This window comes from Condylura cristata, unplaced genomic scaffold (genome assembly GCF_000260355.1).
Source record: "Condylura cristata isolate star-nosed mole 26May11 unplaced genomic scaffold, ConCri1.0 scaffold00010, whole genome shotgun sequence".
NCBI lineage: Eukaryota > Metazoa > Chordata > Mammalia > Eulipotyphla > Talpidae > Condylura > Condylura cristata.
Window position 1 is genome coordinate 5,713,967 of NW_004567111.1, and position 17,967 is coordinate 5,731,933.

At 46.7% G+C, this 17,967-nt stretch overlaps 1 protein-coding gene across 3 annotated transcripts in view; it reads left to right on the forward strand.

The window, feature by feature from the left end:
- DOCK9 (dedicator of cytokinesis 9) overlaps positions 1-17,967 on the forward strand; it is a 185,468-nt gene that overhangs the window by 86,852 nt on the left and 80,649 nt on the right. For all 3 annotated transcript variants that reach the window (XM_012723213.1, XM_012723211.1, XM_012723212.1), the window contains exons 8-15: positions 246-420; positions 1,567-1,631; positions 9,233-9,307; positions 10,784-10,924; positions 11,206-11,409; positions 11,772-11,894; positions 14,761-14,843; positions 16,087-16,209. In XM_012723213.1, the coding sequence (XP_012578667.1) occupies positions 246-420; positions 1,567-1,631; positions 9,233-9,307; positions 10,784-10,924; positions 11,206-11,409; positions 11,772-11,894; positions 14,761-14,843; positions 16,087-16,209 (989 nt within the window). The remainder of the gene's footprint in view (positions 1-245; positions 421-1,566; positions 1,632-9,232; positions 9,308-10,783; positions 10,925-11,205; positions 11,410-11,771; positions 11,895-14,760; positions 14,844-16,086; positions 16,210-17,967) is intronic.

Here is a 17,967-nt window from a genome sequence, read left to right on the forward strand (position 1 = left end):
GGAGAAGGCCACGAGGGGAGGCAGGGAGGCCGGCCTCTGGGGGGAGGACGGAGAAGGCCACGAGGGAGGCAGGGAGGCCGGACTCTGGGGGGAGGACGGAGAAGGCCAAGAGGGGAGGCAGGGAAGCTGGACTTTGGGGGAGGGCCTTGCCTTTGCCATAGCCTGGTCCGAACGCCAGTGAGGAAAAACTCGGAGGTGGTTGCAGTTCTTCTCAAATGTCTCTTTCTGTCCTTTTTCCATTTCAGAACAACAAAGTCAGACGTTTTGCTTTTGAGCTCAAGATGCAGGACAAAAGTAGTTATCTTTTCGCGGCAGACAGTGAAGTGGAAATGGAAGAGTGGATCACGATTCTAAACAAGATTCTCCAACTCAACTTTGAAACTGCCATGCAAGAGAAGCGGAATGGAGACTCACATGAAGGTGGGTCCTCGTGCGCCCCACGGCACCCCCGGGCCGGCGCTCATGGTAGCCAGAGGGCCCAGCAAGCAGACACAGCTCACAGGCCGCACGGGAGATAGGACAGACGGACACGCTGTGCAGACAGCAGTCACATCAGCGGTTACTACCTGGCTTCCATTTTATAAAGGAATCACGTCATGGCAAGAACTCCTGCAGGGGATCGAATGGGAGACCCAGGTTCAAGTCCTGGAAGTGCCATGGGCAAGCAAGTACAGTTCTGAGCCTCTGTTTACTTCCCCATAAAATGGGAATGAAAGCCACCAGGTCTGCTTGATGAGAAGAGGATATGATGTATCTCAAGGGCCTGATGCTACATCAGCATTTAAAATACTCATCATAGTTATTGTTGTGTTCATTGACTAGATCCTTGGATTTTTCAAGACAAAACTAGGATGGACAGGAATCTCAGGTTTAAGCAGGTAGAAAAAAATCTGGCTCTGTATTTGTCATTCATGTTTCCCTTCACGGGTTGCTGTGCCTTAGAAATGCCCGGGGGCTTTTTAAAAATAGTCTTTGCTTTGCCTCAATAAAGATTCTGATTTCAGTGGCTTGGGCAGACCTCCCTTTTAGCAGGCCTGATGGGGGTGGCCAGGTGGGCTGGGGTTGTGGTCAGTATCATCTCTGGCGGCACAGAGCCCTTGCTAACTATTTTTTTTAAAAGATTTATTTATTTATGCATACAGAACTGGGGTACAGGCCAGAGGCTCGGGGCGGTGAGAGGCTTCACCAGAGACAGAGTGGGGAGCAGAACAGGCAGATCAACGAAGTACACTGCTGAGGGGAGCAGCGGGCGGGCCAGGAGAGGTCTGCCACACCATGTGGTCACCTCCGGGGCAGGCGGGAATCGAACCCATGCGGAGGTGGCTTTAGCTTCTCAGTGCAGTGCTTTAACCCACTGCGCCACCAGGGAGGCCCCTCCCTTGCTAACTATTTACCGCTTACACGGGACTGGGTATTGTCTATAAGAAGCGCTCAGGTGTTTCGGGTGCACATCAGAGTTAAAAACCACTGTGTTCAAAGGCACAGATGAGAAATGACTTATTTCCCTGTTGTCTATAAAATACATTCAGCCACAAATGACTTAGGTTATCTGTTTTGCCCTTTTAGATGATGAACAAAAATTGGAAGGTTCCGGCTCCGGTTTAGATAGCTACCTCCCCGAACTTGCCAAGGTAACATCATCTGTTTTTTTTCTTTTTTCTGACGATGTATTTATTCATGCATACTGGGTACATGCCAGAGTTGTGGAGGATGAACAGATTCACCAGAGGCAGATTGAGGAGCAGAATAGGCAGGTTAACTGAAATACACTGCTGAGGGGAACCGTGGGTTGGACAAGAGCGGTCTGCTGTGCCATGTGGGTCACCTCCTGGCCAGGGATCGAACTCATACTGCAGTGGCTGCAGACAGCTTCATCATGCTGTGCTTTAACCCATTGCATCACCTGAGAGGGCCCGTAACATCATCTTAACTATTGTGCTCTGCAAAGAATAGGATTGAGATGTTTCTCGTGTTGTGAATTTGCCCAGGATGGAAGCTCTTGGAAGGACACCTACTTGCCCGTTACTCAGTCACTAGTAGGGCTGCTATCATCACCTCTATTTTCTACCGGAAGCTGGAGGGAGGTGACATTACTGAGCTGAGACAAGGTTCAGTCTGTTTGGCAGAGACCACTTACCAAGTGTTCTCTCTTCTAATCATTTAATGTTTCCTCAGCATAATTTTTAATACCGTGTGATGAGAACTGAGGAACGAGCCTACAGACTCAGGCAGATGCCTGAGAGTAGCACAGGACTCTGTCTTCTCACATGTCATCGTCCTGGTTCGCGGACAGACACGGTTCAGGGATGGAGCCACGGCAATGGTGCCGTTGAACCGAAGAAACGTGGCTGAGTCCGTTGTTCTGGGGCACAGAATGAAAGAAAAAGTTCTGTCGGCTTTATGTAACTTGAGAGACGAACAAGTTACTGAACCTCGCAAAGCGGAGTCACAACCATGTTCCTATGCCCAGATTCAACCCCTGTGGTATATGACCTTCCTAGCATCCATGTTTTTAAAATAAATAAAATAGCAGTTAGAGCTGAAGTTCTTTGGAAACTTCATCTTTATTCTTTGTCTCTTCCGCCTCAGCCGCAGGCGGAGACATGCCCTCTGAGAGATTTCTGGGCTTACTTTCATTTGATTTTTGTGTTTTTACCAATATGTCCATCATCATAATAGGAACGATTGTGGTTTGTAGGCTTAAAAGTAACTGCCATGTAATAAATGGTAATGTACTATTCTAGATGTGCTTGTGTTTTTAAAATCAGCCCTATTTTTGTGCTCCATCCAAGTTGGTGTCTGGGTCTGGGTCACCCCTTCATTGTGTTGTTCAGTATTATCATAGCTATTCTATTACTTCTCATGTTTTTCTGTTGCAAACAATGCTACAATGAGTATCCTTGTGTCCTTGTGTGAATCTATGCATGATTCTTTTTAAGTGAGAAAAGTATCTTTGTCTTCTCTGGCCCTTTATAGTCTTACTCGCTTAGGGCCTTTCTGTTCTTTTCTTGCCAGGGCAGTGGAATGGAGACCCTGCACACCCACCTCTTAAACACTGTCATAGAAAGCGAGGTTATCTATATACAATTATAAATAGACTCGCATTCAGCTCTGACCTTTACTTTAAGACAACACAACTGTTTAAAATATAAAATCTCCCTTCCTGGCGGGGACTTCTGAGTATTGTTTTTCTTTAGCACTTGACGGTCACCGCAGTCTTTTTAGCACCTGCCTATTAAAGCTATTTCTGTGCTGCCATTGCGAGCTCCTCCTAGCTCGGGAGAGTTTTGGATGGTGTGTTTATGTTCCTGTGTTGGGAACTTTGTGCATCTCATGTCTTGTTTCTGGATGTTTAGGGGTGGAAGGGTTCATACTGTCTTAAAGCAAAATATTGGAACCTGTTTTGTCTATTGAAGCAGATAAGTCTGTGCAAAGCAATCCAGAATTGCAAAAGTCACTTTCTACTTACTGGGTGAACACAATAGATGAGACTCATTAGTTGAGCCTAATGCAGATGAATTAAAATCTATATTAATTTTTCTTGTGAAGACAGATAGGAGTTGTGCCTTCTTTCTGAACGCTCACTGCCGCACTGGCCAGCACAATTCGATCCTAAGAACTAAGGAGAGTTAAAAGCCATTTATATACACGTATATGTAATGGTTGTATGGATTTAAAATTTTTAACACTTAGACTTATTTTCAAATTGTGACTAACCTCCAAGTAAGCTGAAGCTGACTTAGTGGGTGAAATCGGTTTCACTGTTTCGACCCTCATTTCTTTCTGCTTTTTCTTTTGTTTTTGTTGTCATGTTCTGATTATTTTTATGGACAAAGAGCTTACATAGCTCCAGCATTAGTCGAGGAGCTCTGTGGACCTCACCTTTGTACACCTGGACAACCTCCCCCAGACCCGTGCACAGAGCATTTCAGCATCCCGCTCGCTATCCTGTGGCCCGGGATCCCCCTTTATGTTGACCTCTGTCACCATAGGTTCATTTCGGCCGCCCCAGACACTTCCGACAAACAGGCTTGTGCAGCACATACCTTTCAGGCCTTTTCAGCTCAACCTTCTATGGCCCAGATTTCAGAAACAAAGTTCAGCAGAATTGAATAGCAAGTATTAAAATACATTGTCCTTGATGTTGATAGACATGTCAGACACATCTGTCTATGATACGGAAGGTGTGTGTGTATAGGATATGATGTAAAACACTTCTTACTGTGGGTTAAATCCTGCAAATTATAAGTGACTCAACTGTTGGGTTTTCCCTCCCAGCAAGTGTTTTAAAAACATTTGATAGGAAGGTAGAAAAAGATAGCTACTTTCTCAAAGGGAAGTAGAAGGTGAGCTGTCATTCACTGGACTTAATGCCTCCAATCTCCGAGGGGCTGGTGTCTGTCCCCACCCGCTGCCTTGTGTCTGCCTGCTCAGGGGGTCCAGGAGAGGGCCTCGGGCTCCTGGCTCTCAGCCCCTTTGCAGCCCAGGGCCTGGAGCATGAGTGTCCGCTTGGCTATTGATAAACCCCTCCAGTGTGCCTGGGGCGGGGCCGTTGGTACCTGCGTGGAAGGATTCCATGATTGTGCAATCTGAGAACGAAATAGGGAGTGTTGGGGTGCAGGGGGAGAGACTTGAGGCACACAGCTGTGCTGGCAGGGAGAGTTTAGTTGGAGCAGAGAGGGGTGAGGGGATCACTACAGGGAAGGAAGGTGCAAGAGCTGGTCCAGTGGGAGACCAGGCCACAGTTATAAGATTCCAGAAGTAGGATGAGGACAATGGGAGAGGCTGATGCTGGGGGTCGAGATGTGACTTAACTGCAGGCTGCTGTCTGGTGACCTCCTCTTTCGGCCTCATTCATCCTGTTACCCTGGCTTTTGTTTTCCACTGTGACTGAGACATAACCAAACAGGATATAAGGGAGAGGAAGTTGTTTTAGTATAAAAATAGCTGATGCCTCATTCTGGAATGTAGCAGAGGGGGCTTAACATACGATCTGAGTGAAATGGACTTGGGTTTTCAGAACATTTTGTATATTCTTGGTCGTTATGTTCTTTAGTCATTTGGCTCTGAACATCTTTATTGCCGTCTCCTGCAGGACACGCTGGGTCTACCCTAAAACCTGTTCTTTTCCTCTGATTGTCTCATATGGTGCCACACAGGTTGTCAGTGAAACAAAGTTTTAGTATCAGAGTCCATAATCTGATAAGCATTTTTACTACATATGCGAGCATACACGTTCTGCATACACAAACTGGTAAGTTAATTGATTTCTTCTCTACAGAGTCGAGGGCAAGAGGATCAGATTGTAAACTCAACTGCTATGATTTCTCCCTCTGCTTCCCTGGATGCTACACTGGGCTACAGTCCCACCTCTTGTGGAGAGACAGTGTGCAGAAGGCTTGTGCGTTCCCACCCTGTTTTCTTCCGCGGCTTTTCTATTTTTGAGGTTTTTTTGTTGTTTTTTTTTTAACTCAAAGAATAGCTGGTCAACTTAATTTGCTCTCAGATCTTTGTTTTATGTTTATCCAAAAATCACTCATTTCCTATGACCTTCTACCTTCTTTTGAGCAATTGAACGTCTTTCTAGGCACATCTGCAGGTGCAGCTTGTTTGCTCAGCCTGTGCTGTCTCCCTGAGGCTGAGTGAGGCTCAGCAAACCTAGAAGCACTGTGAGGACCCAGGCGGTGTCGGAAACCTCTCTGGGTTTTTAGCCCCAGCCTGTGAGGTCTCCTTCCGTACCTCCCAGCGCAGGAAATGACACCCCTGCACGGAGGCAAAGGCAGAGGCATTGTCCGGCCGGCTTTCCATTTCTGGGCCTCCTTTTCTGCAAAGCTTTCTTATTCTGTGAAATTTTCTGAGACCAAAGATGAAGTGATGGTCCTGGGCAGTTAGATTCTTTGGAAGAGTAGAAATAAATCATAAGAGCTCTTTAAATTAATATGTACACGTTAATTTGTGTGTGTGTGTTCTGGCCTCAAAGGATTGGGTGGTCTTTCTGGTCCTCTCTGTTCTGTTTAACCCGAATCTCAACATAATGTTTTTTTGATAACTCATCCTGAAAGTAAGATGCTGCTGGCTGTAGTCTTTCGCTTTCTGCTGTTTATCTGCTCAGAATTGAGTTGGAGGCAGAGAAGGTGCCCACAGTCCTGGAAGCCTGCTTCTTGAGCCACACCTACTGCTGAAGGGTTAACTTCAGGGCTTGGGGGGGGGGTGCCTTGTGCTTTAGAGCACAGCAGTTCTCTTTGGCCTGTGAGCTGACATGGGTTTTACAGACAGTGACTCTGCCAGGCGCATTTTCTCCCTCCATTCGTCCATGGCTCTCCTTGACCCCAAACCTCTACAGACTTTGGGGGGGGGGCAGCTGCCATGGGGCCTTTTCCTCCTCTCTCACAAAATGGGGTGACCCCAGGTTATTTCAGACCTCTTCTGTTTCTTTGAGAAGTGTTGGACAGCACAGACTTCGGGATAAATATTTTTTAAAGGTTTATTTATTTATGCATACAGAACTGAGGCAGATAGATGAAGTATACTGCTGAGGGGAGCAGTGGGGGGGGGTCAGGAGAGGTGTGTGCCACACCATATGGGTCACCTCTGGGGCCAGGGATAGAACTCACATTGAAGCGTCTGTGGGCAGCTTTCAGTGCTGCGTCCTTACCTATTGCACCACCAGGGAGGATCCATCCACAGGACGACAGTTTTATGGAGTGGTCTGGGTAGCTGACACTGGACACTGTGTGTTTGGAGGCCACCTGTCACTCAGGATTGTAAGGGTCTGGACCCCAGGGGCCATGTCCGGCTCTCCCTGGGGTCTTGGACTCATGGTGGTATGTGTGTGTCCGGGGACTTCTCTGTGTGTCAGTTTACTCATTGTAAAATGGGGCTGAAAGTAGTTATGTCTTAGGTTTGTGAGGACTCCTGAGTTAGTCAGTGATTGCATGCTGTGAGTGCTCATTAATAACCATTATTATAACAGCAGGGGCACTATTCAAATTGCCTTTAAATGTTAAAATATAAAAAAGAGTTAAAGAGAGCGCAAATTCTTCCTCCACTTCTTTCCCAGCCACTCACTAATCACCAGAGTGTCTTCCAGAGACAACCAGGCACACATAAGCCACAGTAGCACCCACACAATCACACACCCCACCCCGAGCCTTGGTCTTTTAAGCATCAGTATGCATCTTAATTATATTTCCAGACTGGCACACACAGAGGGTTCTTTTTCTTCTTCTTTTTTTAAAAAAATATTTATTTGTTTATGCATATAGAACTGGGGTACAGGTGCAGTGAGAGGATTCACTAGAGACAGTGGGAAGCAGAACAGGCCGACTGATGAAGTCCACTGCTGAGGGGAGCAGCGGGCGGGTCAGGAGAGGTCTGCCACGCCATGTGGGTCACCTCCGGGGTGGGGATGGAACTCATGCTGAAGTGGCTTTAGCTTCTTAGTGCTGTGCTTTAACCGGCTGCGCCACCAGGGAGGGCCCAGGATAAATTTTTTATGACTGTATTTTATGGACAATTCTTGTGAAAGTATATTTTACAAGAGTTATCTTGGTGTTTTACAATAACAATAAATGTGCTTGCTGTGATAAGTAAAAACTACCCATAACCGTAGAAAGAAAAGTTCATCTTTTCCCTCTATCCTCGTAATCTTTTTCCACACCCCTGAATGTCCTTCCTATTTCACCAGACTGATGGCTTAAGGAAAGGCCTGGTTGTATACAGGGCTTTGAGGGTTTTTTAAAAAAGCTCGTGAGCTCTATCTTGCTCCAAACTTTTGCTGTCACGTCAGTGTTTCACAGAAGACCCTCTGGGTAACAGCGGGTCTGCTGGGCTGCTTTGCCTAGCTCGTGATATCCAGATATGGGCATCATGCACCTCATTCAACCACCGTGAGCGTGGAGATTATTTCCAAGGGTAGCCTCTGTTGACAGCTCACAGTGAATGTCATGGCACACGAATTTTAAATCCCTGTGCTCTTATTTCAGTAGGAGAAACTCCCAATGTGAAATTTCTTCATCAGACATTATTGCATTTTTATTACTTTCCTAAAAGGTTGTCAGAAGTCACCTGCCTGTTTCTCTGTGTCTGCCCCAAAGGAATGAAAAATGGTATCTTGGTGATTTAATTTGTGTTTTACTGCTTACTAGTGATACTTTCCATATATCGATTTGCTGTTTGGATTTCGCCTTCTCGCCTTGCCTGTTCATCGTCCTTGGTCTCGTCTGCTAGTTTCGGGCTGGGCGCTCAAGCCAGATGGCCTCCGTTAGAAGCCAGGCTGCTTTGCAATGTTGCCAGAATTTGGGCGGCCAGTTAACCCTCACGCGCTGGTGCCCTGCCTTGCAAACGAGGGTAACGTACACTGGCCTCCCAAGGTAGCCCAGGAGTGTCTGGCCCGGGGAGTGGCTGCTGTCCATAAATACCATATACACTTGCTTTTGCTTGGTGCATTTGGCGGTCTACCATTCCCTAGCTCTTGGGCAAGCCCACCCTTTCTGAGTGCCGTCTCTGGACTGCCTGGGTGCCTCTGGGCAACGCCTTCACATTTACCTGGTGTCTTTCTAACACCCCATGCCGAGGGAGGGGCAGGGGAGACTCTGAGTAGCCGAGTTTGCTTTTTTTAAGAAAAAAGATGTATTTTTATGCATACAGATCTGGGGTACAGGCCAGAGCTGCAGGGACAGTGGGAGGATTCCCCAGAGACAGAGTGGGGAGCAGAACAGGCAGATCGACGAAGTCCACTGCTAAGGGGAGCAGCGGGCGGTCAGGAGAGGTCTGCCGCACCCTGTGGGTCACCACCAGGGCAGGGATCAAACTCATGCTGAAGTGGCTTTCGCTTCTCAGTGCTGTGCTTTAACCCGCTGCACCACCAGGGAGGGCCCTGAGTTTGCTTTTTAATCTGACAGTGGAACTGTCTGTGCCTATATGGTAGGTGGTGAGCTTTTGTATTACTCCTGCTTCTCAAGTTGGCCCTTTCACATCATAGCATTTCCTAGGTGAAGACGCCTCGCGGATGTTAGTCAGATGGTGTTCGCAGGGAGGTGGGACTTCATTTCATTCTCAGGACCCACCCTGGATGCTACCTGCCTGGCCGTCAGTCTTGGTCCACCTGCAGGCGCCTGACTCACCAGGAGTGGCGGGCTTTCTGGATTGAGGACACAGCAGCTTTCAGACAACTCTCATTTAAATCCTTAAGAAAAACATTTTACATAATTTTTATTTATCTTGTTATCAGACCACCAGAGAAGCAGAGATCAAGCTGAAGAGTGAAAGCAGAGTGAAGCTTTTTTACTTGGACCCAGATACCCAGGTGAGACCTATTGGCTTGTTTGTTTGCTTTATTGATAGCAATCTAACAAGAATGAAAATTCAGGGAAAGGAGGAAAAATGAAACCCACATGTAATTTCATTGCCAGGAGCACAACCACTATGAATACCTGCTATTCAGTAGACTGTTGGAAATGGACAGAAAGTTATCCAAAGTCTCTCTCAAGTCCATGTATAGTTTTCATTTCTGATTCAGATATCAGAAATTACTCCATAAGGATTAGTACACAGAGCTTAAAAATTATAGTGAGGAACAACCCAAACATGCATCAATGGATGAACGGAAACAAAATATAGTACAGCCACACGATGGAATATTACGCAGTCATAAAAAGGAATGAAATTCTCACACAACTACAACCTGGATGAACCCTGAAAAATGCCAAGTGGAAGAAGCAAGACACATAAGTAAATATACTCAAGTAGCAAATACAAGGTTCTCAGCACACGTGAATTCACAGAGTAGAACAAGGATTACTAGGAGTTGGGGGAAGGAACAAGGAATTAGTATTTAATGGATACAGTTTGCGAAGGTGAAGTTCTGGAACTGGGTAGTGATGATACTTGTACAAAAAGAAGATAAGCATTGCAGCAGGTGCCCAGTAGCCAGTGATGTTTCCCAGCCAGCCCACCTGCCCATAGGAGTGTCCCCCAGAATCGCAAATGCACAGATGAGGAGCTCGAAGCCATAGACAGTGCTGGGAGCGGGCACCGTTGGCTGTCTTTCTCCTATCTTACTCTTCCTACTTCATTTATGGTCTTTTTTTCTTTTTAATTAAAATGTCTCTTTAGCTTTATTAGTAAGTATTTTCCATACTTTTTCACAGGCCTCACTGTTTGGCTGTTTTTAAATTGTTGTGCTACAGTACACACGACAAAATTACCACTTTACGAGTACACCTCAGTGGTAATTCACCTTTTTGTACAAGTATCATCACTACCCAGTTCCAGAACTTCACCTTCGCAAACTGTATCCATTAAACACTAACTCCTCGTTTCTTCCCCCAACTTCTACTAATCCTTATTCTACTCTCTGTGAATTCACGTGTGCTGAGAACCTTGTATTTGCTACTTGAGTATATTTACTTATGTGTCTTGCTTCTTCCACTTGGCATGTTTTCAAGGTGCATCCAGGTTGTAGCTTGTGTGAGAATTTCATTCCTTTTTATGACTGTGTAATATTCCATTGTGTGGCTGTACCATATTTTGTATATCTGTTCATCCATTGATGCATGCTTGGGATGTTCCTCACTATAATTTTTAAGCTCTGTGTACTAATCCTTTGGGTAGATATATCATCATTTATCTGACCATTATAAACTACATAAAGTTACAAAATAACAACCCTTAGGAGTTCCTTATCGCTTTCCCATATTTTAGGCAGTTTCGTTAGTATACATTATGGGGGTTTTTTAAATGGGAATATAATCTTGTGATATATTTACATTTTCTTTTCTAGAAGCTTGACTTCTCATCAGCTGAGCCAGAAGTGAAGCCATTCGAAGAGAAGTTTGGAAAAAGAATTCTCGTCAAGTGCAATGACTTGTCTTTCAATCTGCAGTGCTGTGTTGCTGAAAATGAAGAAGGACCTACTACCAATGTAATTTTTCTTTAAAAAATTCAGAGGTTTCAAATGTGCCAGTTACGTGAAGTCTGGACATGAAAGCTGGTCCTTGGAAGCAGAGGTCACAGTTTGGACCCGGATGTGGAGGGCGGGTTAGCCTGCAGGTTGGCAGTGTGTAGCCCTGGCTGGGCTGTGGGGAGGAGGGGCCAGCCCTGCGTAGCGACGCCCATAAACACGACTCGTCGTCTTCCTGAGAGCAGCTCTCTGTTTTCCCAAAGCTTGAGCCATGACGATCTGCTTTGCTTTGTTTGGTTCAGGTCGAGCCTTTCTTTGTTACCCTCTCCCTGTTTGACATAAAATACAACCGAAAGATTTCTGCCGATTTCCACGTGGACCTCAACCACTTCTCGGTGCGCCACATGCTGGTGCCCCCGTCCCCGGTGCTGATGAACGGCGGTGGCCAGAGCTCGCCCGCCCTGCAGGACACCCTTCACGAGGCTGCCATGCAGTACCCAAAGCAGGTGGGCCCCGGAGCAGCTGCTGAGACTCACCAGCACGTGCTTCCTAACCACACACTCTGCCTCTGCAGTTATGGGGCTTTGGGGGGTCTGGGGGGTGTGAAGGAGACCACAGTATTGACAGCATCTATAAATACACAGTAAACGCAGGTGCAAAGAGAAGTGATTTCTGCCTTCTAAACTTTCCTAATGGCCTCCCCCACCACATAGCCATGGTGGAGCAAGGTGGGTCAGCTGGTCTACCCTGGGTGCTTCTTAATAGCTACCTGTTTCACCATCCTCACTGCCTTAAAATCTTTCATGTTCATGGGTTTGTTTAACATGACTGTCAGTTCTACTCACAGAAGAACATTGTTTTCTTCTAGGGAATCTTCTCAGTCACCTGTCCTCATCCCGACATCTTTCTCGTGGCTAGAATTGAAAAAGTTCTCCAGGGCAGCATCACCCATGGCGCTGAGCCATACATGAGAAGCTCAGACTCTTCCAAGGTATGGTGACTGCCAGCTCCGTGACTGGTCAGGAAGACAGAGGCTGCCTGTCAGAGTAGGAATTCTCCAGCACCGCTAACCCATCTGTACCCCCTAAAAGGCGAAGACAGATCTATGTTGTTTCTCAATACATTTAACTTTCTGTGTCTGACTTACGGTCAAGAGTGGTGCTCCGCATAAGTGAGGCGCCTCGTTGGAGTGCGTCATCCCGAGATCACTGGAGAAGAATTGCCAGCTCCTTGTAGATGTCCTGTTGTCCCAAAGCGCCTCCATTCAACTAGAGACCCTTCCCCTTGCTGATACGGCTTTGGGGCTGTCGTTCTGAGGCTTGGAGGACAGGGCAGGCTCTGGTGACAGCGGTGACTTCAGGTAGACAAGGGACAGGAAACAGCAAGATGCATGTTTGGGTACTTGCAAGGGTGTCCATCCTTGGGGAGTGCCTAGGGTGGACGTGCTGTAGAAGTATCGAGGGTTTGATGGCATCTCCTCGCAGGCACCCGTCAGAAACTGGCTAACAAAGGCTTCTCTACTCGGTTAGAGTGGACACTTGGCTTCCGAGTGCATTCCGTGACCAGTCCAAGTAAGCTACGAGTGCTGTGCCTGCTGTTGTGTAGTATTTTTAGTTATGAAAATATTTTTCCCAGTAAGTGGTCATCTAAGAGATGTCCCCAGTACAGGGACGAGGGCCGATCCACTCCAGAGACTCTACCTGGGTTTTCAGAGTTGGTTCAGAGCCTCTCTGGCCACCTGTACTTTACAAGTGTGCCAGGATGGTTTTAAGAGTCAGACCCCGGTGCTTTGGAGAAAGCGCCTCACCCCCTGGTTCCCAAGTATCCTGCTTGTAGATGAGGAAAATGTTACAACCCACCCTTAGCTTCTCTGGGGAAGCTCCAGGGTCCTGCAGACAGTGCTGGGGGTAGGGCAGCGTGGACCACTGATGCGTGCAGGCCCTGGTGGTCATTGATCAGCAGTTAGCAGACTTCAAACAGCGTGGCTTCAAACAGGACTCCTGCCTGGCTGATGAAAGCTAACCGGTCTCCAGAGAGAAGCTGTGTTATTTTTGATTGTCAAGTCTATGAAACCTTGGATGAGAAGCTTCAAAAGCTCTTTTATGTTTTGATTAGTAATCAATGAAGGCCCAAGCAATGATCTCCCTGGTTCTGTGTGTGATGCTTTTCCAAGAGCCACAGGCACCGCCTCTGTGACCACACACGGTTGCAGGTCGGCAGCTCGTGGTGGTGCAAAGCTCAGTGTCCCTGAGGGCTGGACATGCACCCTTCTGCTCCCTGACCGCTGCCCACCGCTGCTTTTCCCTGCTGACAGGGTGCAGAGCTCAGCCCTCCCCGTGGCCCGTGCCATGCTCTCACCATCCTGCCTGGCATTCATGCTGGGATTAGGAGGGATTAAGACGCAGCCACCTCCCAGCCTAACAATACTTTGGGCAGAGATTTTACAAAGGAATTTTCCTCTTGTATTTCAGAAATGTCTACTCAAGGTCAAGAACCTCCTTTGGAGGAAATTTTTGTCTGGGAGGAAGTTATTGCGAAATCTCTATAGGTGCCCATCATGAATAAATGTGTTAAACAGGAAAAACCCCAAAGGGCAAAGCGAGTTTTTTGTTATGACTTCCCTCATTTTGTCCCATTACCCGCTCCCCCAACCTCCCCCCGCCCCCCCACCCCGAGTCGGAGGGCTCAGTCTCCATGCGCTGTGGGGAAGGCGAAGCTTGTTTGAAGCTTGTGTTTTAGCATCAGACCTCATGCAGATGCTGTGTCTTATTCCACAGCGTTGTCCTCATTGCTAGAACTTAACAGTAATAGTTTTCAAGAGAAATGCTTAGGGGGAATGGACAGTCCAGGACGGTAGCCTTGGACTGTGCCCCCACTGAACCCTGAACCCGACATCTCCTGCGATCAAGCACACTCCCCACTTCACCCCCGAAGCAATGGCTCGCATGTGTGCTGATGCAGAGGCATCAGGTTTGGGAACTGGAGGATAATGAAGAGCCAAGCTCCCCCCCGTGGCCACAGTGCCAACGGCCACTTTCAGCTGGATGTGGGCACAGAAACTCTAGTGTGCCGATTCAGAGTCTCTAGACAAGCCCTGCTCAAACCTAGTGCTGAACTCACTTGTAAAGCTCCCTTTGCCGAGGGCCACAGAGCCCCACTCTGGCTCTGACCAGCCAGCACTCACAGCGCTGACGATATAGTATCCTGGTGTAAGCAAATCTGGGGGAAGTGGATGTCTCAGCTTCAACGGTAGGGGTGCAGTTGATTAGTGGGCCTGCCATGTATACATATTAAACCAAAAGTAAGTCTTCTGTGCTGTAGGGTTAGCCAACTGGCAAGTCAAAGTTGACCACTGGAGAGTAAAAACAGCAGTCATGTGGACTTAGAAGACAAGAACAGTGAGTGAAAACCCAGCTGAAGCTCCACGTACAGTCTCCACATGATGAGTGCCCCTCGAGTGCATATGGGCGCTGTGAGAGCTTACTGTTTCCACTAGGTTCTCTTTTAAGTTCCAGTAGCAGAATGCACTGGGGCATGAATCCCAAGCACCAGTGATCTTTACTTACTCAGTGGACTCATCCGTCACCCTTAGACATAAAGGACTCTAAGAGCCTATGGAACGGCAAGCTTGTCTGAAGGCCACGGCGGAGACATACATTCTGGAGACAGGTCTCATTCTGTCTTGAAAAATCACAGCTAGACGGATGTTCCCCACTGAGTGGAAGTCTAGCCAACCTCATGACACTCGTGTGCTTCCCCCCAATCTGGCACGGTGGCGAGAGCTTGCTGTGGTGGCTTCTCAGCTATAGTGATCAGTGGGTTGCAGTGTCTCATGGCTGTATTTTGGTATCTCCAAGGTTGCTCAGAAGGTGTTGAAGAACGCGAAGCAGGCATGCCAAAGACTCGGACAGTACAGGATGCCTTTTGCTTGGGCGGCAAGGTAGGCCAATGTCTTCTATAGCTTGTGTGTATATAGACGACACAGACAGACAGACAGCGATCAGCTGACCTACGCTTCTGAGTTCCAGGTAGACCTGTATTCTGATGACTGAGCGTTGCATTGAAGTCACTGTGGGAAACTGTAATTTATTTAAGTAAAGGTGACTGGAGTTTTGTTTTTAAGATTTATTTACTTATGCATATAAAAACTGGGATATAGGCCAGAAATGTGTGTTGGGGGGAGGGTGTGAGAGGATTCACCAGAGATAGAGTGGGGAGCACAACAGGTAGATTGATGAAGTGCATTGCTGAGGGGAGCAGCTGGGTGACAGGAGAGGTCTGCCGCGCCATGTAAGTCAGATCCCTCGGGATTGAACTCTTGCTGCAGTGGCTGCGGACAGCTTCAAACAGCTGCGCTTTAATCCCTTGCACCACCAGGGAGGCCCTGTGACTGGGTTGCTTTTTTTTTTTTTTTTTAACCTACTTTTTAGGGCCTCCTTGGTGGCCTAGGAGTAAGTCTCAATACTCTCACTACTGTGGCCTGGGTTCAATCTGCACCAGGGAGCCACAGGGCGCAGCAGACCTCTCCCATCTCCCCATCGCTCCCCTCAGCAGTGTGTTTCAGTGGATCTGCCTGTTTTGCTCCCACTGTCTCTGGTGAATCCCTTTAACCCTTGCCTTTCTGGCCTACACCCCAATTCTTCTAAAAAAAAGAACACACCACTTTTACTAAGCAAGACTAAAAGTTTCCTGGAACTCAAAGAGTATATGTATTGCCCATAGACAAAATATTGAAATGGGAAATAAATACCCCTGTATCTGAAGAGTCGTTTTCCAGCGTCCCTGCAGAGGGGTGCTGCTGGAGGGCAGCCATGTTGGAGGTGTCTGGCTGGACGGGAGTGTTTGTGCTGGCCTTGGGCTCCAGGGTCTTGGACTCGCCTGCGTCCAGCTGGGCACAGGGGCAGCGGGAGGCCTGCCAGCCACCATCGTGACCGCCATGTCTTACACACTGACTGTGGCTCCGCTCTCCTCGGTACGAGCCATTTGCTGGACATGTTCTCTAAGTAAATTGAGTTAGTTGTGTTCATCCACATAAACATCTCCCCTGTTTTTAGATAATGAGATTTTCCTTGTCTACTGCCGGTGGAATAATAATTCGTCTTTACGTAGAAACCAGAGTTAAGTTACAGATTAATTTTGGTGGTTTGGAAACTCGGTTCAGAAAGGTGGTTTTGTTATTTCAGGACGTTGTTTAAGGATGCATCTGGAAACCTGGACAAAAATGCCAGATTTTCTGCTCTCTACAAGCAAGACAGCAATAAACTCTCCAACGAGGACATGCTGAAGCTGCTGGCAGACTTCCGGAAGTGAGTCTCAGGGCCTTAGTACCCCACACCTGACTCGTAGGCATCCTAGGGGAGGAGGTGGGAGCGGGAGCACGTTTGGTGGCTTAACTCAGCTTCGGAGGGCATGTTGGATGAGTGTGGGACAGAGACATGCACTCAAGGAGGCACAAAAGTGCCTCAAATTTCTTTTAGTTCTATATAATCTTTTCAAGAGACTCCAACGCATTTTTAGGGATTTTTTTTTTTTTACACAATGCAGTTGTGTAAAAAAAAATAGTTTCATCATTTATTTGTTTTATCAAATGCAAAAAGTAAGTATTTTTTTAATGTTCGTGTAAAATCACAAAAAGCTATAGAGGAGCAAATTCAAAGTTACATAGAACTCTACCCCTTGGGGAGACCTTGAGTGACATTTTGTTGTATATTCCACAGGGTGATTTTTATGGTGGTCTACCTTTGCATCTGGCTGGCTCCCTGTCTGTCCTTTTCTTCATTTATATTCCAGAAATACATAAAATATTTTCTTTTCATAAGAGAGTTTATCCAGGTACATTCTCTTCCTCAACAGTACTGTTACTGTTCCTCTTTCTAAATGAATACAGATGGGTTATGTCATGATGACTGACAGTTGCGGGTTACTCGACGGTGGGAAAACTGTGACTTACTTAGCTAAAGGTGACTAGGTTCTCTTTTTTAAAGAAAAAAAAAACCTACTTTTTATTATGTAAGTAAGACTAAAAGTTTCCAGGAATCCCCATAAAAGGACAATAATTACTTCGATAATCCAGTATATATGACAATATATTATCCACTAGAAAAAGTAACTGAAACTTTTAAAAGTTGTTCATTTCGACTCCTTAGAATTCTGAAAATTCAAAGAGAAATCCGATTACGGTAAACATGAAGATAAAGGAAGCTCATTCAGTCTTTTCTGAGTTCTAGGCAAACTGATATCGTTTCTTGGGTATAGAAATAACAAATGAGGACTGAAAGGAACCAGGGAACAGAATCCGCAGTGGTGGATCCCTGGCTAGTTTCTTCATTTCATTACCCCCTCAAGCCCTCAGCTCTTTTTCTTCCCAGAAAAGGTCTTAAACATCTCTAGCAAAGAAAATCCATTTTATAACTTGAGCAGTGAGGGAGGGCTCAGTAGGGAGCTCTGAAATAGCACCACGGGAAAAGAAGCTTCGCAGCCAGACCCACTTCCGCCCACTCCCAGCTGTGAGGTGGAGACGTGTTGTTTCACCTCGCTTTGCCTCTTTGTCATGCATTGAGCTGAATTCCCCCAAGAAGCTGTGCTGAAGTCCGGACCCCTGGTACCTATCGGTGGGACCTTATCTGCAAATCGGCTCTTTGCAGAGAGTCAAATGGAAAGGGGCCCTCACGGGGATGAGCCCTCACCTGGTGTGTTGTACTCCAATGTGGAGACTTACTGACAGGCACACGGCAGAAGCTCGTCGAGTCAGAAGCAAAGTTCTCGCTATGTGTGGTGAGGAGTGGTGACATACCAAAGGTCACCACACAACATCTGCAAACATCCAGTCCCGTCACCCCCTGAACCAATCAGGTGGAATCCACAGCTGGTTTCTAAGAATTAGAATGAACTTTTTATACGAGCTCAGTATTGAGCTGATGATATCTTGACTGTATTGGGACAAAAATATGTGTCCTTTCGATTCTTTTTACTTTTTCTTTTCACCTTTTTTTTTTTTTTTTTTTTTTTTTTTTTTTTTTTTTTTTTTTTTAAGATTTATTTCTTTATGCATACAGAACTGGGGT